Raw genomic sequence first — 24,634 nt, 5'->3', positions numbered from 1 at the left:
ACGCATTTTGGGACCCTTGGAGCAAATTCTCTACGCTGTTTTTTTGGAAATACTGGTCTGCTGCACAGGTTTTTGCCAAACAGTAGAAAAGAGCATGGGACTGTCCAGGGCCAGTATCACTCACCAAGACAACTATTATACAGAAAATAAACTTTAATCTATAGGTTGGGATGCCAATATTATCCAGATAGGCAAAAATGCTATGTATCTGCCAAGATCTGGTACCTACATAATTTTCTTTGAATTTTATAACCAATCTGGATATCACTGTTTTTGTAAAAAGCCAAGCACAGAATTTCACAGATGAACCTCTTCCATGGCTGGTCATTTTTTTTCAGGTCTGTAAATAATATTAGACCAAAATATGTTTTTTTCCACTAAAATAACAATATAGAAAACTGGAATGGAATAAATGTTGATTTTTTTAATTAGTGTTTGATTAAGTGAAAACTACAGTGTTTATATAGTTTAGTGCTAGTGATGAGCGAGTATGTTCGGTTAACCTTTTCGGCGAGTATACTCGGGCGAGTACCGAGCATCTTCAGCATACTCGGTGATATGTTTGAATCGCTCCTATGTGCATGATTTGCGACTGTTTGACAGCTTTAATACATGTGAGGAATGTGAAAGAAATAGCATTCCTCACATGTATGAAAGCTGTAAGACAGTCACAAATCATGCACACGGGAGTGACTCAAATATATCACCGAGTACGCTGAAGATACTCGGTACTCACCCGAACATACTCGCCGAAAGGGTTAACCAAACATACTCGCTCATCACTATTTAGTACATAAAGAAATTGGGATGTACATATTTATGCAAAAACTAATAAATATACGTACTGCACTGATTCTCTTTGTAGGATGTTTGGGGTTTTCCTGCTTTTCATCCACACCCTATGAAAACTCAATATAGTATTTCAAGCTCTTCAAGAGGCCATACTAGGAGTGGTAAGGTAGGATATGCAGAAATCTCTTTTTTTAAGTAATCTACCTAAAATTATTTAAACAACAGCATGCAAAATATATATATATTGCATTATGCCTATTGAGGGAAGTGCTGCACGACACTGGGATTCTCATTTTACTCTCCTTTGAATGAATCCCTGTGTCATGCACTGCCCCTCTGGGACCATCATTAGGCATTGCATCCATTTTACTATGACTTGATCATACTTCTAAATAACGTGTGTACAGCACACATGCAGCTTATTGTGACCAATCATTAAGCTGTCATTTCTAGTTCTAACTCACCATGTAGGAATTGCAGTAATGCAATAGAAGTGAAGAATTGGTAAAGACTGATGAATGGGATAGAGATAAAACTGACCTTTTTAAAAAACTATGGAGATGATTCATCAAGTCTAGTGTTATGTACATCAGTATAAAATAGTATTTTATTTCACATATTTAATTGCTTACCTTGAGTTAAAAAGTTAAACTTTTTATTTATTTTCAGGCCCTCTGATAAACATTTTGCAACTTGCTCCGAGTGTCAGACTTTTCACATTAGGTGTCCCTCCCAGTGATACATGCTAAATCCGAGGTCTGAGTGTGCAGGATTCTGCTGCCTAAACCGGTTGTCTTGTTAAAGCACAGCTTTATTCCTCTACTACTTTCTGACTGGACAGTCAATAACAGATCTCTACTCCCTTGGGCTATCAGACACTTGTGATGAGGAGTATGAGATCTCCCTCCCCCCTCCCCTGTAATATCACAGTTTTTTCCATGTCTCTGTGCTCAGCCAGTGTGATCTGCCCTTATCTGTAACACTGCTGTATATGTACTCTTAATCCCATCTATACTGGGACTGAACAGCCTGTGTGATCATTCCTACCTGAAGACTTGGGTGTTTTTCGCCTTTTCCACTCTTTGATCATCCATGTATAAAGTCCTCTTCCTGTCTGTGGGTGTTTCTAACACCTTGAGAAGGGAGGAGGAGAGCAGGAAAGTTGAAGAGCAGTTTGCTGTGAGATACAGTATATGTAAGAAACAGCACTGCCAGCTATGTAGAGGAGTTGCACAGGCTGTGCATCAAAAACATTTTATTGGCGACTTCAAAATCTAAAGGTGTCAGTAGCGTTTTGCACAGTATGGATATTCAAATAGATACCTACGTCTGCTTTTTTATAATATTATGTTGTGCTTTTGTTGAACACAAGACGTTAGAGAGGGTCCAAAAATGGATGTGTTATGTTGGTTTTGGATCATGGTCAAGGAGATTTTGTTCTTGATTAGATGTTAAATACGTCCAATAAACCATGATATGTTAGCTTCAGCGACTACATTTTTCTGTGTTGTACATAGGTAGATATGAAATAATTATATAATGAATGCCCTCATTCACCTGGCAAAGATTTACCGATTGGTCCATGTAAATGAACCCTAAAAAGCAAGCACAAAAGATAAAACCTTTGCATAGATGCTCACAATCTCTGACAAAGGCATCTCTCAATCCCCTCCCCATTGATAGAGGCTAAGGGTGCATTTACACTGGAAGATTATCATGTTCGAGCATTTCTAAGAATGCATATTTCACGATAATCTTTCCGTGTAAATAGGCCGCCGATCAGCTGGTGGACGAGCAAAATGCTGGCTCATCGGGTGAAATATGTGCTGCGTAGCTCAAAAGATGATTGTTCTTGGCAGTGCATCATCCTGTGTAAACAATGGCAGTCTATGCGCATTGAGCGATCTATTACACAGTGTTCAGTGCACATCGATTACTTTGGTCTGCCAGTGTAAACAGGCTACTAAACAACTACAGGACGGTCCATGTAAATGGTACATTGAGCTTTTGTTGAGTTTTTGATGAATTCTACACCTATTATGTAAATTAGGTTACTGGCATATTTTTCATTGCTTTTTTGAGTGCGTTTTTTTTACATGTGTTTTTATCGTGTTTTTTGTCTATTTTGGTTATGTCATGTTTTAAACAAAAATTGCTTTCTTTTTAATGCTTCCTGATATTTGACTTTGACAAAACTTTATTGATATACTTAGGTGCAGATTACACGCGTTTTTCAAGTGTTTCCGCAGCAGAATGTGCATGTGCATTTTTCACCTGTGGATTTTTTGCATCTAATACAAGTGTATCTGCCCACAAGGCCACGTTCACACGTTCAGTTTTTGGTCAGTTTTACATCAGAAGTCAAAATCAGGAACAATCAGAGGAAAAGTATAATAGAAACATATCACCACTTCTGTATTTATCACCCATTCCTGGTTTTGGCTTACAAATATTGATGTGAAATACTGACCAAATACTGAACGTGTGATTGTGGCCTAAAACTCAGCGCACCTGAAAGAGAAATTGACATGTTGCAGATTTGAAAATTGCACCGCAGGTCAGTTTAGGTTGAGCAAAAAATAAAGTACAGTGAGCAGTAGATTTCTATAAATCCCATTCACTTTGCTGAAACTGAAAGATACTGCGTTTTTGACGCAACAAAAATATGCAGCGTCAAAAACGCACCAAAAAATAATCGTGGGTGCACAGCCTAACTCTTCGAATACCGAACATGTGCCATTTCCCTTATTCCAGTATTTAGGAAATATGAAATTACAATTCTCCTTCACAGGATAAGATCGAGTTCATGAAAGTGCAATGTTCTGCTCTGAGTTTACAAGCTATGACAATAATGGGAAAAATACCAAGTAATTATGACAAAACTTGGCGACACACAATATATAATATTTCATTTAAATACATTTAAATGCATGAGTTCAGCGTTTCAGGGCTGTAAATGATAGATTAATATTCTGAAAGTAATGTAAAATATTCATGAAAACATCTCAGCAGGGAAAAATTTTGAACAACCACATGCAGACATTTATAAATGAGACAAGACCAGTTTGGAAGAGTTGTGTCTATCACAGTACAGCGACTTTACAATGGGCTTTTCCAATGTGGGATCCCAGTCTGGAAGGTCTGAGAGTCTAGAGGTGAAATGTAACATGCGACATTTCTAATACTATTTTTTTCTTATATGGCAGAGGGATGTCTAAGTCCCTACTAAAATGTATCCCTGCATAGATATAAGGGATTGTAATATTAACCCCAGATATCCTGGTCCTGGTGATCTGGTGAAATGGTTATTTCAATCAATGCCATTTATGGCTGTGATGGAAAAATCAATGTCCAAGCATCGGCCCTAGGAGGTGGAACTATGCTGCTTCCGTAACTCCTACGAACTTCTATGGAGAGTAAGAAAACACTGTAGCACAACCCACTTGGATGTTTCAGGAACCCCATCTCTTTTGATTGGTTCTGGGATGTTTTTGCAACAGTCATAAATGGCTGAAATAATAATCCCCCTTTAATATAATTACTAGTTTGCTCTTATTCCGCCCCTTGGGCTCCAGGGCTCTGGTGTGACTGTAGACTCTAAGTCCATTTCTGCCTCCATTTTTACAAAATGACCAGAACTAACGATATTTTCAGAAAAAAAATGATTGCTTTTACTTTTGCAGAGGAATCTGTCGGCACCAAGACTTAATTCTTCTGAAGGCCCAATGAGACACTCAACTGACACAAGTAAGGACCCTGTGCCCTTGGGAGGCATGGTCACTGTAGGACTAATGTTAAACGCTATTAGAAATGGACTCAAGCAAGATCATATCAGAGTTATGCTTGGACAATCAAACAGGTTAGTAAAATGATATATGTATCTGTCTTCTCAGTTAGAAGATGTCCATAGATGAACATGAACATCATGGATGACCAGATGTCCATTAGAGATGAGCGGATTGATTCGCAAAGGACCGAGTTCAAGTTGAACTTCCTGAAATTCGTGCTTCCACGAGAATTTGAACACTCTGACATATGATTTGCGATTCACCCAAAATAAATTGTTGAGCAGGCTAATGCGTGGCCGTCCTCTCTTCCCCAACAATGACCTACAGGATTATCATACCATGTACATTGGTAATCAGTTAGATATCATCATTGCCAGTTGGCAGTGCTCGCTTCCCCATAATGCTCCGCAGACTCGGTTTGTATCTCCAGATTCCATAAGTATAGTATATCATAATGATCATTACCAGAAGTCAATCTCTTTTGCCTGTCACTATCCCAGAACAATCTAATGTAATTTTGTGTGGCTGCACTCGTTTCCCCGCAATGTCTCACTCTCTTCTTTTCCTGTATTGATAATTTTAATTTTTTTTTTGCCACCAATTGAATACTTGGGGACAATTTGGTGTGCCCCGCAAATTCGAATTTCAAAAGATCTACTTATCTTTAATGAACTGTAGTTGTATGCTGAATTCTTATAGATCACACTTTAATGAAATCTCTCATTAATATCTTATCAATATCCCATCAAACTATCTTGAGATAAGTGTGACATTCCAGTACAATACAAGATATACAAAAAAGTACATGTTGTATTGGAAAAAAAGCTATGGTATTTAATTAATTGTATTGAGATGTCCATTGGGGTGCTATTGACATTCGAGTACAGCGCTACTAGTTGGCCCTTTAGAGAGCAGTCAGACGGCCATATAAATCGGACTGAAATCGGAACGCAATACATGGACTTGCCAGAGAATGTCCCAACTAGTGATGAGTGACCATGCTCATTATTTACTTGAGATTTACGAGCACGCTTGTTTTCAGAGTATCTTCAGCATGCTCGGGTGATGTGTTTGAATCACACTGTGTGCATGAATTGCGACTGTTTGAAAGCTGTACTACATGTGAGGAATGCTTGTTTCTTAGGCATTGCTCACATGTATTATAGCTGTCAAGCAGTCGCAAATCATGGACACCGAGTGAGTCAAACATAACACCCGAGCACGCTGAAGATACTCGGCGAGCATGCTCGGGTTAACAGAACATACTCGCTCATCACTAGTCCCAACCCAAGTTTGACAGCTTCATATATTTCTAGGAAGCTGTCACGCTTGGTTCGGGAGAGCCGCTGGCCAGTCGGTGCTTTGCGTTCCGATCTCAGTCCTATTTATATGGCTGTCTGACTGCACCCTTAGACAATAAATAAATTTGTGTGAACACTGCTCTATATAAATGAGAGACTGCAGCTGCATGTCCCTCCTCCTCTTGTACTTTACTGAGTTATTGTTGCAACAATTTGTAATTTCGAAGAAAAACAATCTAATGATGGATATACTTTAAGATGTGGTTATTGCCTTGAATTTTCAGTGATTGTAGGTGTGTTTTTTTTAAGCCAGGACATATTCTTATTAGAGATTGTATGGAAACCATATAGTATTTTTACATGCTCTTCTACTGTAACACATTTTAAAGATAAAAGGGTTTGATTCATCAAGGTGATTACACCAGAATTCTAGGGTGAAACATTTTTGCACCACTCAAACTTGCGCAAAGAGTTTGCTAATTTTGGCGTATTTATGCCATTCCCGGCTAGCTTTGCTATCTTGGATGGGATGGGGTGTGATGAAGCCTGCCTGGACAATTCATCAAAATTTTCGACACTTTAGTGGCTTAAATTTTGCCAGAAATGTACTCCAGTCCCAAATTGGACTACAACTGTAAGAAACACCTAATTCCTTATGTACCTTGCTCCTCTTATTGAATTAGATGCTAAAGATTATCGACGCCAATCTTAATGAAGGGACTGTTAAAGATCTTTACTCCAGCAGTCCCTTCATTAAGACTGGCGTGCTCAATACTAGTAGGTGTCCATGGTGTTTTATATGGCATAAAATGCAATAAGCAAAATGTCAGATGTAAAAATAAGATAGCAGTTAATGTAAGTAATGAGGTATGTCAGATATTTTCTGTTTTACACAAAAGTATGATGCCTCCAAGCAATACATCTGCAGAGAGGGTACAGCGTGGTTTTATAACGCAACCATCAGTTCGCCATCAGATATCAAGATGACATGTAGCAGTTTAGCGTAGAAACTACTTATCTTGGAGAAGAAATATGTATTTAAATAAAAATAAAAAAAATAAGTTGGTCTAATGCAGAATCCTTCGGAGCTGCACGATTGCCAGAATGTACAGACATTTAAAATGACTGGCACAGATAAGAAGATCAATTATCTCAATTGTCAACTGAATCATTTTGTCTTTCTCTGTAAAAATGATGCATCAGAAATATTGATCGATGAGACATTGACGATGCAGGCATTACTTTTATGTCTTTTATAACTCCTTGAACCTTTTTCACCCTCTTCTCTTCTCTCCCACTAGCCATGTCCTTTACGCCAATCAGATATAGTAGTGGATGTACGTTTTTTGTGCCATTTCCATTTTATGTACACCTTCAGTATCTACCCTCTCTGTCTGCATTATAGCAGTTTTATTTGGTCAACATTTAGCTTTTGTGAACTTTTTCAGTAATTACCCTTGCTGAGCGCTCATGGTAGCCACAAAAATCTAGTCTAGCAATGTGTAAGCATGTATCCTCGGCTTATAAAACTCAGAGGGTCCCTAGTACAAGGCAAATACAAGGCATCAGATGAAGTCCGGCTTCACACATCTGCTTTTCGTGGTTCGAATTGAACCCTGTGCTCATGACTTTAAATTAGGGGTGATTCATTAAGACTGGTGCCAGTCTTAATGAAGTGCTCGATGGCGTATACTGACCCGATTCATTAAGGGGCATTTTCTTAATGAATCAGGCCATCTAGTAACCAGTGTGCGTCACCACCAGAAATGATCTTGGAAGTGAGTTGCGCCAGTTGCATGAGTTTTAGCAGCCAAACTTATGATGAATTTGATGGGTGGGCGTCACCCACCCGTCACCCACCCGTCACCCACCCCATCCTGCCTGTATCTCACCCACGTTATGCCCATATTGGTGTACCAGGCTGTGATTGGCATGTAAACACCAAATGTTGCAATATTTTAGCCCACATACCGAGTTGAGCACAAATCTTGTGATTTTCCATTTTTTCGACTTTACTTTTTCCTCCCTTTATCCCAAGAGCCATAACTGTTTTTCCTAGGACGAGTTGTACTTTTGAATGACACCATTCATTTTTTCACGTAATGCACTGGAAAATGGGGAAAAAAAATTCCAAGAGCGTTGAAATTTCAAAAAAAAGTGCAATTCCAAAATTGTTTTTTAGTTTTTTTTATTTATGTTCACTATATGGTATAACTGACCTAGAAATATGATTTTCCAGGTGAGTACGCAAATACCAAACATGTATATTTTTTTTTATTTAAATGGTGAAAACAAATTAGGAAATTTGTAAGAAAAAAAAAATTCACTTGTGTCTCCATTTACTGAGACCCATAACATTTGAATTTTTCAGGACATGGGGCTGTGTGAGGGCTTATTTTTTACACCCTGAGCTGAATTTTTTACTGATACCATTTTAGAGTATATATGATGTTTTGATCACCACTTATTGCATATGTGTACTTTTTTTTATTGTTTTGTTTTAATGGGGCAAAAGGAGGTTGTTTTGAACTTTTTAGTTTTTTATATTTTTTCATATATTTTAAACTTTTTTTTTCATGTTTGCTATATTTAATAGTCCCTTTAGGGGACTTGAAGCTGCGATCATCCGATCGCTTGTGCTATACATAGCAGTGTATCAGCCCTCCTATCTATAGCTAAAATCATGATATCCTATGAAAGCCAGCCACAGACTGAATTTCACAGGAGGATCGTAATGACAGGCATGAGACTCATCAGCAGACCCCCGGCTGCCATGACAACTCATCGGTTGCGATCACGTCCACCCATGTCTGTTAGAAGGACATGATGGCTGATTAAATTAGCCACCATGTATGGGAAAAGATGTGGGCTCAGCGTGCTAGTCCACATCAAAGGCAGGGACATAACTTTTGGCGTACAAGTATGTCAAAGGTCGTGAAGGGGTTATTGAATCGCACCCTAAGAATCTCATAGGCATATATAAAACTATAAAACTATGGGTTCAATCAGGAGACCAATTTTGGATCTGAAAATTGAGAAATAAGAGCTGAAGAATAGCCCGCCAAATTAATATTATTGTTGGGTCTTTTGCACCCCAGTTGGACAGTGACCGCACTATATTTTGCATGCTTTTTATTGCAATGAGTTGCAGATACACACTGTAGTTTTGTATACGGCACTATACAGTTTGAAAGAACTTGGAATGAAAATGCTTCTTTATGTGACACTGCATAATTAGATTTTGCAGCCAGAATGCAGCAACAACATGAACAAAACCAACATAAGGGCACAAATCAAAACATCAAAAAAAGAAAAAAATTACAACAAAAGATATGATAATGAAATGTCAAATGTAAAAATAAAATAACTGTTACAGAGTAATGAAAAAAGTCTCTATTTTACACAAGTACCCTCCAAGCATTACATCTGTAAAGAATGGGTAGAGTGTCATTTTATAATGGAGCCATCAGTTTGTCATCAGATATCAGGATGACATATGGTAGCTCAGCGTACAGACTACTTATCTTGCTTAAGAATCATATTTAATCATGAGAAATAATCCCATTAAAGTTGGCACAATGCAGAGTCCTCCAGAGCTGCATGGGAATACACTTAAAACAACTGGCACAGATAAGAAGATCAATTATCATCTCATCTCTCAGCAGAATCTTTTGGTGTAAAAATTATGCACCAGAAATATTGATTTATGTGACACTGACGATGCAAGCATTACTTTTACATCTTTTATGACTCATTGAACCCTTTATACTTTCCTCTCTTGCTCAGGCTCGGACTGGCCCACAGGGGAACAGGTAAATTCCCCAGTAGGCCCCCATCCTACAGTTTAAGCATTGAGATTCATTGTGTACGTAAAAAGGCAGCGTCTCTTCATTCATTTAACAAACTAACCAGTTTGGAAGCATAAGTAAATTTGTGACAGAGGGTCAGGTAATGTAGCTGCAAAGTGGGCTCCCAGAGTCAATGTTACCGGTGGCCCTTGGCACCTCAGTCCAACTCGTCTCTTGCCATGTTTTTAAGCCAATCACATGTAGTGTCTGTTCTCTTCTACGTGCTATCCACGTTTTATAGGCACCTCTGTGTATACTCTGCTCCTGGTCTTTCATCTTTGTCTTGTAGAAGTTGCTGTCTCCTCGCAAACATTGATGTATCAATGCTACTGCAGGTAGAAACCATACTTACTTTGCATGTTAATAGACAGTTTAAAGTGCAGTATACATAGCCAGAAACTCATATTTCTCTCCAAAAATGCATATTCTGCTCCTATAAACACTAATGCAAGGCAACAAGAAAGTAACTAATGTAAAGAAATATTGCTCCGCTAAGGCTGCATTCACACATCCGTTGTACATAGCCATGTCCTGTCCGTTTTTTTGTTTTTTTTTCAGACAGCTCACAAACCCATAGAGCTTCACTGATCCATACACACTTCCTATTTTAAAAGTGTATCCATGTCTCCGGTCCATGAGACTCAGAACTTGTCCTATTCTCATCCGTTTTGTGGATTAGATTCAGTTTATGGTGATCCATTAAAGGGGTTGTCTGGTCCAAATCGATAAGTCTGTAGTCACTCTGTGTGACTGGAGACTTATGAATCTCCCCCAGCGCAGGTACTTTGCACTGCGAGGATTCACCGGTATGAGACCCGGGACCAGAGGCTATGTATGAGTTATACATACTCCCGGACAGTGGGCCTCACTCCATACACTTGTATTGAACGAGGCTGCGCCCCATCTAGAGACAAGGGCGGCCAGTGGACAAGGCCAATTAGAGGGCGCGGCCTCGCTCCATAACACATACATAGCCTCCGGTCCCGGGTCTGAAACCGGTGAATCCCTGCAGAGCACAGTGCCTGCTCTGGGGGGGATTCATAAGTCTACAGTCACACACAGTGACTGTAGACTTATCGATTTGGACCAGACAACCCCTTTAAACACTGATAAAAAAACGAAAGACAGACTTTATACTTCCGTATTCTATACAAGTTTCGTCCATTTTTCACTGATCCATCATAAACAGTCAATGGATGAATAAACGTTCAGGCAGTCTACCTTTAAAAGCTAATGAGAAAAAAACAGATGCAATACAGTGGCAAAACACATCACATATGAGATAAAAACAGTCCCTTTTAGATTAATATAAAAATAGACACATATGTACCGTATTTTTCGGACTATAAGATGCACCGGACCATAAGACGCACCTAGGTTTTAGAGGAGGAAAATTTTTAAAAAAATTTAAGCAAAAAATGTGTTCATGATGCACTTTTAAGGGGGAGGGGGTCTTCTGCTGACACTGGTATAGTGTCCCCCAATTCTGACAATATCCCCCATCCTGGTATATATGCCCCCCCTTCCTTTTATACGTGGTTCCCCATCCCCATCCTGGTAGGCCTGGCATCCCTCCATCCAGGTATGAATGGAACCCCTCCATCCTGGTATGCATGGCACCCCTCATCCTTATCCTGGTATGCATGGCGCCCCTCATCCCTATCCTGGTATGCATGGCACCCCTCATCCCTGTCTTGGTATGCACGGCACCTCTCATCCCTGTCCTGGTATGCATGGCACCCCTCATCTCTATCCTGGTATGCATGGCTCCCCTAATCCCTATCCTGGTATGCATGGCACCCCTAATCCCTATCCTGGTATGCATGGCACAGCAATCTCCATCCTGGTATGCATGGCACCCCTCATCCCTGTCCTGGTATGCATGGCACCCCTCATCTCTGTCCTGGTATGCATGGCACCCCTCATCTCTGTCCTGGTATGCATGGCACCCCTAATCCCTATCCTGGTATGCATGGCACCCCTAATCCCTATCCTGGTATGCATGGCACCCCTCATCCTTATCCTGGTATGTATGGCCCCTCATCCTAATCCTGGTATGCATGGCACCCCTCAGCGTTATCCTGGTATGTATGGCCCTCTCATCTTTATCCTGTTATGTATGCCCTCCTCAGCATTATCCTGGTATGTATGGCCCCCTCATCTTTATCCTGGTATCCTGGTATCCAAAATTTTGGAAGAAAAAAGTGCGTCTTATAGTCCGAAAAATGCGGTAAATCAGCCTTAGGCCACTATCAGTATTCGGTCAGTATTTTTTCTCAGGAGTGGGAGCCAAAACCAGGTGAGGAACAATCAGAGAAAAGATATAATAGAAACAAGTCACCAATTCTACATTTATCACCCACTCCTTTTTTTGGCTCCCACTCCTAAGAAAAAATACTGACCGAATACTGACCAAATACTGATAGTGGGGCCGTGGCCTAAGGGTAGATGTGTTTGCTATATTATATACAAACCTTTTCACAAAGCTGGATGACCTCACCACAGTACAGTGGATATAAGTTCTGACAAAGCAATGCTTTCATAAAATAAAAGAACCATAATTGTCCAGCAGAGGACGATCATATTTAAAGGGAATCTGTCATTATGCTTTTTATACTGAGAGAAGTATAATGTACAGATCGAGACCCTGATTCCAGCAATGAGACACTTACAGTGCCTACAAGTAGTATTCAACCCCCTGCAGATTTAGCTGGTTTGATAAGATGCAAATAAGTTAGAGCCTTCAAACTGCAAACGAGAGTAGGTTTTAAGAACAGAAGCATAAATCTTACAAACCAAAAAGTTATGTTGCTCAGTTGAATTTTAGTAAATTTTAAACCTAAAAGTGTGGGTCAATTATTATACAACCCCTATGTTTAATATTTTGTGGAATAACCCTTGTTTGCAATTACAGCTAACAATCGTCTTTTATAACACCTGATCAGGCCGGCACAGGTCTGTGGAGTTATCTTGGCCCACTCCTGCATGCAGATCTTCTCCAAGTTATCTAGGTTCTTTGGGTGTCTCATGTGTAGAGATGAGCGTTGTTCGACTCGAACTGTTCGCCAATCTCAAATTCGAGCTGTTTTGGGCGGTGTTCGAGCCGTTCGGCGAACACGAACGATTTGAGAAAAATTCGGCTGTTCGAGGTTATGTTCGATAACTGTTCGTGCACCAAAATCATAACTGGATTTTTTCTCAGTAATGATAAAAATTAATGTTAATACGCAGTTTGAGTGTACAGCGGGGTGGGGGGAAGGGCAGGGGATGGATCTCTGCAGGAATAATGAAGATCTCCATTTTTTTTTCTCTTTCCCGCATTTACAGTGGGGAGGTGCAATCTGTCAGCCTATCAGCAGCGCACACACGGGGCGAAGTGCTTTTTTTCACACAAGCAAGGGCATGTGTCATTGGCAGTGTATGTCACATGTCCTTGCCCTATAAGACCAAGCCATTTTCCCCGTCGCCACCATTTTCTCACTGCTGCAGCTGCGTGTTAGACGGCACCGCTGTTGCTGTGTGCGCTATACCTTGTTAATTTCAAGCCAATTTTCGCACAAATCTACAGATAGCTTGGGAGTAGGGAATAGTTGTGATTGCAGTCCTTTTAAGGACTAGGTTACAGCATTTCCTACGACTTTTATCAGGCAGGTCTGTGCTCTTAAATAGATAGATTGTGGGAGTAAAGACTAATTGTAATTGCAGTCCTTTTCAGGACTAGGTTACATCAGTTCCTATCAGTTTTTGCCAGGCAGGTCTGTGCCAGAGCTGTGCAAGTTTTTTTCACAGCATTTGGCTGAATCTAGCAAAGCTAATCCTTTTTGGCCTATTGCAGAGTGTGTTAGTCAGTGGAGTAGCCTATCTTTGTTGCAAGATATACCACCTGTGTATAGAATACCAATTTTTTTACTGCACCTAGTGAAGTAAAATCTTTTGGGCATAGCATCATTCTATTAGTCCATCTATACTGACCTCCATCAGGTTGCAAATTGAATATAATTTTTTTCTGCATCTAGCTCTGAAAAAATATTTGGGCTTCTAGCAGTGTGTGGGACTTGTTCTATTAGTCCATCTGTACTGACCTCCATCAGGTTGCAAACTGAATATAATTTTTTTCTGCATCTAGCTCTGAAAAAATATTTGGCCTTCTAGCAGTGTGTGGGACTTGTTCTATTAGTCCATCTATACTGACCTCCATCACGCTGCAAATTCAAAATAATTTTTTGTCTGCATCTAGCTCTGAAAAAATATTTGGCCTTCTAGCAGTGTGTGGGACTTTCTCTATTAGTCCATCTATACTGACCTCCATCAGGTTGCAAATTAAAAATAATTTTTATCTGCATCTACCTCTGAAAAGATATTTGGGCTTCTAGCTGTGTGTGGGACTTGTTCTATTAGTCCATCTATACTGACCTCCATCAGGTTGCAAACTGAATATAATTTTTTTCTGCATCTAGCTCTGAAAAAATATTTGGCTTTCTAGCAGTGTGTGGGACTTTCTCTATTAGTCCATCTATACTGACCTCCATCAGGTTGCAAATTAAAAATAATTTTTATCTGCATCTAGCTCTGAAAAAATATTTGGCCTTCTAGCAGTGTGTGGGACTTTCTCTATTAGTCCATCTATACTGACCTCCATCAGGTTGCAAATTCAAAATAATTTTTTGTCTGCATCTAGCTCTGAAAAAATATTTGGCCTTCTAGCAGTGTGTGGGACTTTCTCTATTAGTCCATCTATACTGACCTCCATCAGGTTGCAAATTCAAAATAATTTTTTGTCTGCATCTAGCTCTGAAAAAATATTTGGCCTTCTAGCAGTGTGTGGGACTTTCTCTGTTAGTCCATCTATACTGACCTCCATCAGGCTGCAAATTAAAAATAATTTTTATCTGCATCTACCTCTGAAAAAATATTTGGCCTTCTAGCAGTGTGTGGGACTTGTTCTATTAGTCCATCTATACTGACCTCCATCAGGTTGCAAACTGAATATAATTTTTTTCTGCATCTAGCTCTGAAAAAATATTTGGCCTTCTAGCAGTGTGTGGGACTTTCTCTATTAGTCCATCTATACTGACCTCCATCAGGTTGCAAATTAAAAATAATTTATATCTACATCTAGCTGTGAAAAAATATTTGGCCTTCTAGCAGTGTGTGGGACTTTCTCTATTAGTCCATCTATACTGACCTCCATCAGGTTGCAAATTAAAAATAATTTTTTGTCTGCATCTAGCTCTGAAAAAATATTTGGCCTTCTAGCAGTGTGTGGGATTTTCTCTATTAGTCCATCTATACTGACCTTCATCAGGTTGCAAACTGAATATATATTTTTTCTGCATCTACCTCTGAAAAAATATTGGGCTTCTAGCTGTGTGTGGGACTTGTTCTATTAATCCATCTATACAGACCTCCATCAGGTCACAAACTGAATATAATTTTTTTCTGCATCTACCTCTGAAAAAATATTTGGGCTTCTAGCTGTGTGTGGGACTTGTTCTATTAATCCATCTATACAGACCTCCATCAGGTTGCAAACTGAATATAATTTTTTTCTGCATCTACCTCTGAAAAAATATTTGGGCTTCTAGCTGTGTGTGGGACTTGTTCTATTAGTCCATCTATACTGACCTCCATCAGGTTGCAAACTGAATATAATTTTTTTCTGCATCTAGCGCTGAAAAAATATTTGGCCTTCTAGCAGTGTGTGGGACTTTCTCTATTAGTCCATCTATACAGACCTCCATCAGGTTGCAAATTAAAAATAATTTTTATCTGCATCTAGCTCTGAAAAAATATTTGGCCTTCTAGCAGTGTGTGGGACTTTCTCTATTAGTCAATCTATACTGACCTCCATCAGGTTGCAAATTAAAAATAATTTTTATCTGCATCTACCTCTGAAAAAATATTTGGGCTTCTAGCTGTGTGTGGGACTTGTTCTATTAGTCCATCTATACTGACCTCCATCAGGTTGCAAACTGAATATAATTTTTTTCTGCATCTAGCTCTGAAAAAATATTTGGCCTTCTAGCAGTGTGTGGGACTTTCTCTATTAGTCCATCTATACTGACCTCCATCAGGTTGCAAATTAAAAATAATTTTTTGTCTGCATCTAGCTCTGAAAAAATATTTGGCCTTCTAGCAGTGTGTGGGACTTTCTCTATTAGTCCATCTATACTGACCTCCATCAGGTTGCAAATTCAAAATAATTTTTTGTCTGCATCTAGCTCTGAAAAAATATTGGCCTTCTAGCAGTGTGTGGGACTTTCTCTATTAGTCCATCTATACTGACCTCCATCAGGCTGCAAATTAAAAATAATTTTTATCTGCATCTACCTCTGAAAAAATATTTGGCCTCCTAGCTGTGTGTGGGACTTGTTCTATTAGTCCATCTATACTGACCTCCATCAGGTTGCAAACTGAATATAATTTTTTTCTGCATCTAGCTCTGAAAAAATATTTGGCCTTCTAGCAGTGTGTGGGACTTTCTCTATTAGTCCATCTATACTGACCTCCATCAGGTTGCAAATTAAAAATAATTTATATCTGCATCTAGCTCTGAAAAAATATTTGGCTTTCTAGCAGTGTGTGGGACTTTCTCTATTAGTCCATCTATACTGACCTCCATCAGGTTGCAAACTGAATATATATTTTTTCTGCATCTACCTCTGAAAAAATATTTGGGCTTCTAGCTGTGTGTAGGACTTGTTCTATTAGTCCATCTATACTGACCTCCATCAGGTTGCAAACTGAATACAATTTTTTTCTGCATCTACCTCTGAAAAAATATTTGGGCTTCTAGCTGTGTGTGGGACTTGTTCTATTAGTCCATCTATACTGACCTCCATCAGGTTGCCAATTGAATATAATTTTTTTCTGCATCTAACCCAGCCAATAGTTTTGGCCTAATACCACAGTTTGGCCACTCAGCTCTGCTCGGTTCCCATCCATTGTTTTTTTGTGCAAACAACTCCAGAGTTGTGAATTAGTTAACCACCAAAATGAGTGGAAAAAGGCCTGCTGCTGGTGGAAAGGGGAATAGGCGTGTTGGGAAGGGGAAAAAAGGTTGTGTCCGTGGGGTAGGTGTTAAAGCAACAGTAACATCTGCAGAAGAAAGACCATCTTCCAGACAAACTAAAATGTCTACTTCTTTTAGCGGACAATGTGATAAGATCCCTTTCTTGCGGCCACGCCAATCGCTACAAATTCCAGATGAGGCACAAAAACAGCAGGTGCTTCAATGGATATCAAGTGCTCCTTTAAGTGGGCTCTCCTCCACATCAACTTCAACATCACAAATACTCCAGTCCTCAAAGGTGTCACCCCAATCACACTTGCTTCCTCACAGCTCCCAAATCTCCAGCTGCCCGTCTGAGTATGAGGTAGAACAGATGGTTGAGTCTGCAGAGCTGTTTACTCATACTATAGCCTGGGAATCAGAGGTCGACTCCAGCGCTTCTGTGAATCCAGACGAGGAAATGATCTGCACTGATGCCCAGAATCTTTAGGAGTCGGATCCAGGACCAGACGCAGAAGGTTCTGACCATAATGTAGTCCCTCATTCCCAAACTGTAACTCCTGTTGGTGGAGACAATGAGGAAGACGATGATGAGACTCAAATACCTGATTGGAGCGACAACTTTAGTTTTTTGTCAGGGCAGGAAGAGGTTGGCTCTGAGGACGACGGGTGTGATAACGCACAGGGTGATGATGATGAGGATGGAGATCCCACTTACTGTCAACCCACAGTCAGCCAAGAGATGAGGTCAGCAGAGGAGGTGGAGGAAGATGCTAGTGACGACGAGGTCAGGTTGCGCCTTCCTGGACAGAGACGTAGTACTGGAAGCACGTCAACAACTGCATCCTCAAACACAACTCTGCCTCTCACCACAAGTCGTGGTGGCTCTTCAGGTCGCATGGGTGCTAAGCCTTTCATAGCCTGGGCATTTTTTCAGATCGATAAAGATGACCCAACTCGTGTTATCTGTAACATTTGTCAGCAAAAGCTAAGTAGAGGCCAAAAAATACATAGTTTGAGTACTTCATGCATGAACCGGCACATGGACATGAAGCATAAGTTGCAGTGGGAAGCTCAGTGTGCTACAATGCGGCCTAGCCGGTCGGGCCAACCACCGTCTGCCATATCTTGTGCATCCGCGGCCTCTTCATCCTCTGTGACTGGGGGGACAGCAGTCACACCTGTTTTGGGGCGCAGACCTGCCACCTCTTTACCCGCAACAGCCAGCGTGATTGGCAGGTCATCATTTTCTTTGGAGGTGGTAACACCAGCTGGTGTTGAGCGCTGTCCGACATCAATAGCACCACCTTTGGATCAAGGCAACCTAACATGTCCGCCTGCATCTTCCTCACAGACCGGCAGTTTGCCGGGGACACCCTTATCAACCCTGTGTAAGCACAATAGCCAGCCCTCGGTCCCTCATATGTGGACAAGGAAAAGACCATTTCCTCCTAGCCATGAGAAAGCTAAGAGGTTGAATTTCACCATCTGCAGCTCTTGGCTACAGAAATGCTGCCTTTCTGCCTGGTGGACACAGAGGATTTTTGAGACCTTATGTCCGTCGCAGTGCCCCAGTACCAGATGCCCAGTCGGCACTACTTCTCAAAGAAAGGTGTGCCTGCGCTCCACCAGCATGTCGCACACAACATCACCGCTTCTTTGAGAAACTCTGTGTGTGACAGGGTGCATTTCACCACAGACACTTGGATGAGTAGGCATGGACAGGGGCGTTACATGTCGCTGACTGGGCACTGGGTAACTATGGTGACAGCAGGACAAGGGGCTGCTGTCCAAGTCTTGCCGTCCCCACGAGTTGTGCGTCAATCCTCTTTATGTCAAAGTTCCTCCACTGCTTCTGCCTCCTCAACCTCCTCTCGGTCTTCCACCTGCACCCAAAGCCTGTCTGGTCATGCCACAAACTTTCTAACTGCGCAGAAGGGATCCTGCACACCTCCTTACTATGCTGGCAGTAGGGCTCAACGTCATCAGGCGGTTTTTACTTTGAAATGTCTGGGAAATGTGAGTCACACAGCTGAGGAGTTGTGGTCAGCTCTGGAGAACCAATTTCATGAATGGTTGTCTCCACTGGACCTGAAACCAGGGAAGGCTGTGTGCGACAATGCTGCAAACCTGGGTGCGGCCCTTCGCCGGGGCAATGTCACACACGTGCCTTGTATGGCTCACGTGTTGAACCTGGTTGTCCAGCAATTTTTATCCCACTATCCCAGACTAGATGGCCTTCTGCAGAGGGCACGGTCGCTGTGTGCTCACTTCCGCCGTTCGCATTCCGCAGCTCAGCGACTTACATCTCTACAGAAGTCGTTGGGCCTGCCACTTCACCGGCTAAAATGCGATGTGCCTACCCGGTGGAATTCAACTCTGCACATGTTGCAGCGACTGTGGCAGCACCAACAAGCCCTGGTGCAATACGTTCTGACGTATAGCCTGGGCCAACGAGATCCAGAGGTGGGGCAAATCACGCTGGAGGAGTGGTCTCAGATCAGGGACCTATGCACCCTTCTGCACAGTTTTGAAATGGCGACGAAGATGTTTAGTGCTGACGATGCCATTATCAGCATGACTATTCCGGTGATTTACATGCTGGAGCACATGTTAAACAGAATTCGGAGTCAGGTGGTGGCACAGGAGGAGGTGGAGGAAGTAGAGGAGGAGGAGTTGTATGCGGAAGGGCTAACATCTGCAAGGTCGAGATGGTCGGCAGCACCAAGGCGGCAGGCATGTGAGGATGGAGGAGATGGTTTTACCAGGGCGCATGGTAGCAGCCAAACTAGTGAGGAAGGTGCAGGAGCCCAGGAAGAAGTGGAGGACGAACTGATGGAAGACTCATCAGATGACGGAGACCTTGATCACATTTCTGTTGTGCAAGGTTGGGGGGAGAGGACAGAGGAAGGAAGCATGATTGTTACCTCGCCACCAACACAACAGGGACTTGGTGCTCCTGGATGCGCAACACACATGAGTGCCTTCTTGCTGCACTACCTGCAACATGACCCTCGAATTGTGAGAATTAGAAATAATCCTGACTACTGGGTTGCCACACTGTTAGATCCCCGGTACAAAAGTAAATTTGCCGAAATTATTCCTGCCATAGAAAGGGATGCACGCATGCAGGAGTATCAGCAGAGACTGTTGCAGAATCTTACATGTGCTTTTCCACAAAACACCAGTGGTGCACGTAGTGAATCTCACAGTTCCAACTTGCCAACCGTGGGACCGTCAAGTGTTCAGCACTCAAACCGTAACAGAACCACAGTATCTGCTGGTAACTAGAGATGAGCGTTGTTCTACTCGAACTGTTCGCCAATCTCAAATTCGAGCTGTTTTGGGCGGTGTTCGAGCCGTTCGGCGAACACGAACAATTTGAGAAAAATTCGGCTGTTCGAGGTTATGTTTGATAACTGTTCGTGCACCAAAATCATAACTGGATTTTTTCTCAGTAATGATGAAAATTAATGTTAATACGCAGTTTGAGTGTACAGCGGGGTGGGGGGAGGGGCAGGGGATGGATCTCTGCAGGAACAATGACGATCTCCATTTTTTTTTCTCTTTCCTGCATTTGCAGTGGGGAGGTGCAATCTGTCAGCCTATCAGCAGCGCACACACGGAGCGAAGTGCTTTTTTTCACACAAGCAAGGGCATGTGTCATTGGCAGTGTATGTCACATGTCCTTGCCCTATAAGACCAAGCCATTTTCCCCGTCGCCACCATTTTCTCACTGCTGCAGCTGCGTGTTAGACGGCACCGCTGTTGCTGTGTGCGCTATACCTTGTTAATTTCAAGCCAATTTTCGCACAAATCTACAGATAGCTTGGGAGTAGGGAATAGTTGTGATTGCAGTCCTTTTAAGGACTAGGTTACAGCATTTCCTACGACTTTTATCAGGCAGGTCTGTGCTCTTAAATAGATAGATTGTGGGAGTAAAGATTAATTGTAATTGGAGTCCTTTTCAGGACTAGGTTACATCAGTTCCTATCAGTTTTTGCCAGGCAGGTCTGTGCCAGTGCTGTGCAAGTTTTTTTCACAGCATTTGGCTGAATCTAGCAAAGCTAATCCTTTTTGGCCTATTGCAGAGTGTGTTAGTCAGTGGAGAAGCCTATCTGTGTTGCAAGATATACCACCTGTGTATAGAATACCAATTTTTTTACTGCACCTAGTGAAGTAAAATCTTTTGGGCATAGCATCATTCTATTAGTCCATCTATACTGACCTCCATCAGGTTGCAAATTGAATATAATTTTTTTCTGCATCTAGCTCTGAAAAAATATTGGGCTTCTAGCTGTGTGTGGGACTTGTTCTATTAATCCATCTATACAGACCTCCATCAGGTTGCAAACTGAATATATTTTTTTCTCCATCTACCTCTGAAAAAATATTGGGCTTCTAGCTGTGTGTGGGACTTGTTCTATTAATCCATCTATACAGACCTCCATCAGGTTGCAAACTGAATATATTTTTTTCTGCATCTACCTCTGAAAAAATATTGGGCTTCTAGCTGTGTGTGGGACTTGTTCTATTAATCCATCTATACAGACCTCCATCAGGTTGCAAACTGAATATATTTTTTTCTGCATCTACCTCTGAAAAAATATTGGGCTTCTAGCTGTGTGTGGGACTTGTTGTATTAGTCCATCTATACTGACCTCCATCAGGTTGCAAACTGAATATATTTTTTTCTGCATCTACCTCTGAAAAAATATTGGGCTTCTAGCTGTGTGTGGGACTTGTTGTATTAGTCCATCTATACTGACCTCCATCAGGTTGCAAACTGAATATATTTTTTTCTGCATCTACCTCTGAAAAAATATTGGGCTTCTAGCTGTGTGTGGGACTTGTTCTTATAATCCATCTATACAGACCTCTATCAGGTTGCAAACTGAATATATTTTTTTCTGCATCTAGCTCTGAAAAAATATTGGGCTTCTAGCTGTGTGTGGGACTTGTTGTATTAGTCCATCTATACTGACCTCCATCAGGTTGCAAACTGAATATATTTTTTTCTGCATCTACCTCTGAAAAAATATTGGGCTTCTAGCTGTGTGTGGGACTTGTTGTATTAGTCCATCTATACAGACTTCCATCAGGTTGCAAACTGAATATATTTTTTTCTGCATCTACCTCTGAAAAAATATTGGGCTTCTAGCTGTGTGTGGGACTTGTTGTATTAGTCCATCTATACTGACCTCCATCAAGTTGCAAACTGAATATATTTTTTTCTGCATCTACCTCTGAAAAAATATTGGGCTTCTAGCTGTGTGTGGGACTTGTTCTATTAATCCATCTATACAGACCTCCATCAGGTTGCAAATTTAATATAATTTTTTTCTGCATCTAACCCAGCCAATAGTTTTGGCCTAATACCACAGTTTGGCCACTCAGCTCTGCTCGGTACCCATCCATTGTTTTTTTGTGCAAACAACTCCAGAGTTGTGAATTAGTTAACCACCAAAATGAGTGGAAAAAGGCCTGCTGCTGGTGGAAAGGGGAATAGGCGTGTTGGGAAGGGGAAAAATGTTGTGTCCGTGGGGTAGGTGTCAAAGCAACAGTAACATCTGCAGAAGAAAGTCCATCTTCCAGCCAAACTAAAATGTCTATTTCTTTTAGCGGACAATGTGATAAGATCCCTTTCTTACGGCCACGCCAATCGCTACAAATTCCAGATGAGGCACAAAAACAGCAGGTGCTTCAACGGATATCAAGTGCTCCTTTAAGTGGGCTCTCCTCCACATCAACTTCAACATCACAAATACTCCAGTCCTCAAAGGTGTCACCCCAATCGCACTTGCTTCCTCACAGCTCCCAAATCTCCAGCTGCCCGTCTGAGTATGAGGTAGAACAGATGGTTGAGTCTGCAGAGCTGTTTACTCATACTATAGCCTGGGAATCAGAGGTCGACTCCAGCGCTTCTATGAATCCAGACGAGGAAATGATCTGCACTGAAGCCCAGAATCTTTATGAGTCGGATCCAGGACCAGACGCAGAAGGTACTGACCATAATGTAGACCCTCATTCCCAAACTGTAACTCCTGTTGGTGGAGACAATGAGGAAGACGATGATAAGACTCAAATACCTGATTGGAGCGACAACTTTAGTTTTTTGTCAGGGCAGGAACAGGTTGGCTCTGAGGACGACGGGTGTGATAACGCACAGGGTGATGATGATGAGGTTGGAGATCCCACTTACTGTCAACCCACAGTCAGCCAAGAGATGAGGTCAGCAGAGGAGGTGGAGGAAGATGCTAGTGACGACGAGGTCAGGTTGCGCCTTCCTGGACAGAGACGTAGTACTGGAAGCACGTTAACAACTGCATCCTCAAACACAACTCTGCCTCTCACCACAAGTCGTAGTGGCTCTTCAGGTCGCATGGGTGCTAAGCCTTGCATAGCCTGGGCATTTTTTCAGATCGATAAAGATGACCCAACTCGTGTTATCTGTAACATTTGTCAGCAAAAGCTAAGTAGAGGCCAAAAAATACATAGTTTGAGTACTTCATGCATGAACCGGCACATGGACATGAAGCATAAGTTGCAGTGGGAAGCTCAGTGTGCTACAATGCGGCCTAGCCGGCCGGGCCAACCACCGTCTCCCATATCTTGTGCATCCGCGGCCTCTTCATCCTCTGTGACTGGGGGGACAGCAGTCACACCTGTTTTGGGGCGCAGACCTGCCACCTCTTTACCGGCAACAGCCAGCGTGATTGGCAGGTCATCATTTTCTTTGGAGGTGGTAACACCAGCTGGTGTTGAGCGCTGTCCGACATCGATAGCACCACCTTTGGATCAAGGCAACCTAACATGTCCGCCAGCATCTTCCTCACAGACCGGCAGTTTGCCGGGGACACCCTTATCAACCCCGTCTAAGCACAATAGCCAGCCCTCGGTCCCTCAGATGTGGACAAGTAAAAGACGATTTCCTCCTAGCCATGAGAAAGCTAAGAGGTTGAATTTCACCATCTGCAAGCTCTTGGCTACAGAAATGCTGCCTTTCCGCCTGGTGGACACAGAGGATTTTCGAGACCTTATGTCCGTCGCAGTGCCCCAGTACCAGATGCCCAGTCGGCACTACTTCTCAAAGAAAGGTGTGCCTGCGCTCCACCAGCATGTCGCACACAACATCACCGCTTCTTTGAGAAACTCTGTGTGTGACAGGGTGCATTTCACCACAGACCCTTGGACGAGTAGGCATAGACAGGGGCGTTACATGTCGCTGACTGGGCACTGGGTAACTATGGTGACAGCAGGACAAGGGGCTGCTGTCCAAGTCTTGCCGTCCCCACGAGTTGTGCGTCAATCCTCTTTATGTCAAAGTTCCTCCACTGCTTCTGCCTCCTCAACCTCCTCTCGGTCTTCCACCTGCACCCAAAGCCTGTCTGGTCATGCCACAAGCTTTCTAACTGCGCAGAAGGGATCCGGCACACCTCCTTACTATGCTGGCAGTAGGGCTCAACATCATCAGGCGGTTTTTACTTTGAAATGTCTGGGAAATGTGAGTCACACAGCTGAGGAGTTGTGGTCAGCTCTGGAGAACCAATTTCATGAATGGTTGTCTCCACTGGACCTGAAACCAGGGAAGGCCGTGTGCGACAATGCTGCAAACCTGGGTGCGGCCCTTCGCCGGGGCAATGTCACACACGTGCCTTGTATGGCTCACGTGTTGAACCTGGTTGTCCAGCAATTTTTAGCCCACTATCCCAGACTAGATGGCATTCTGCAGAGGGCACGGTCGCTGTGTGCTCACTTCCGCCGTTCGCATCCCGCAGCTCAGCGACTTACATCTCTACAGAAGTCGTTGGGCCTGCCACTTCACCGGCTAAAATGCGATGTGCCTACCCGGTGGAATTCAACTCTGCACATGTTGCAGCGACTGTGGCAGCA

At 42.2% G+C, this 24,634-nt stretch overlaps 1 protein-coding gene across 1 annotated transcript in view; it reads left to right on the top strand.

Moving 5' to 3' along the window:
* The window catches only part of LOC141156820 (uncharacterized), a 200,067-nt gene that overhangs the window by 134,973 nt on the left and 40,460 nt on the right, over positions 1 to 24,634 (top strand). Inside the window, exons 4-5 of the mRNA XM_073643230.1 lie at positions 866 to 958; positions 4,476 to 4,651. Of these exons, the coding sequence (XP_073499331.1) occupies positions 866 to 958; positions 4,476 to 4,651 (269 nt within the window). The remainder of the gene's footprint in view (positions 1 to 865; positions 959 to 4,475; positions 4,652 to 24,634) is intronic.

Source organism: Phyllobates terribilis, unplaced genomic scaffold (genome assembly GCF_046119375.1).
Source record: "Phyllobates terribilis strain yellow unplaced genomic scaffold, ASM4611937v1 Scaffold_8__6_contigs__length_399053987, whole genome shotgun sequence".
NCBI classification, from domain to species: domain Eukaryota; kingdom Metazoa; phylum Chordata; class Amphibia; order Anura; family Dendrobatidae; genus Phyllobates; species Phyllobates terribilis.
Note: the sequence above shows the minus strand (reverse complement) of the source record. Positions and strands in the feature narration are given on the sequence as shown.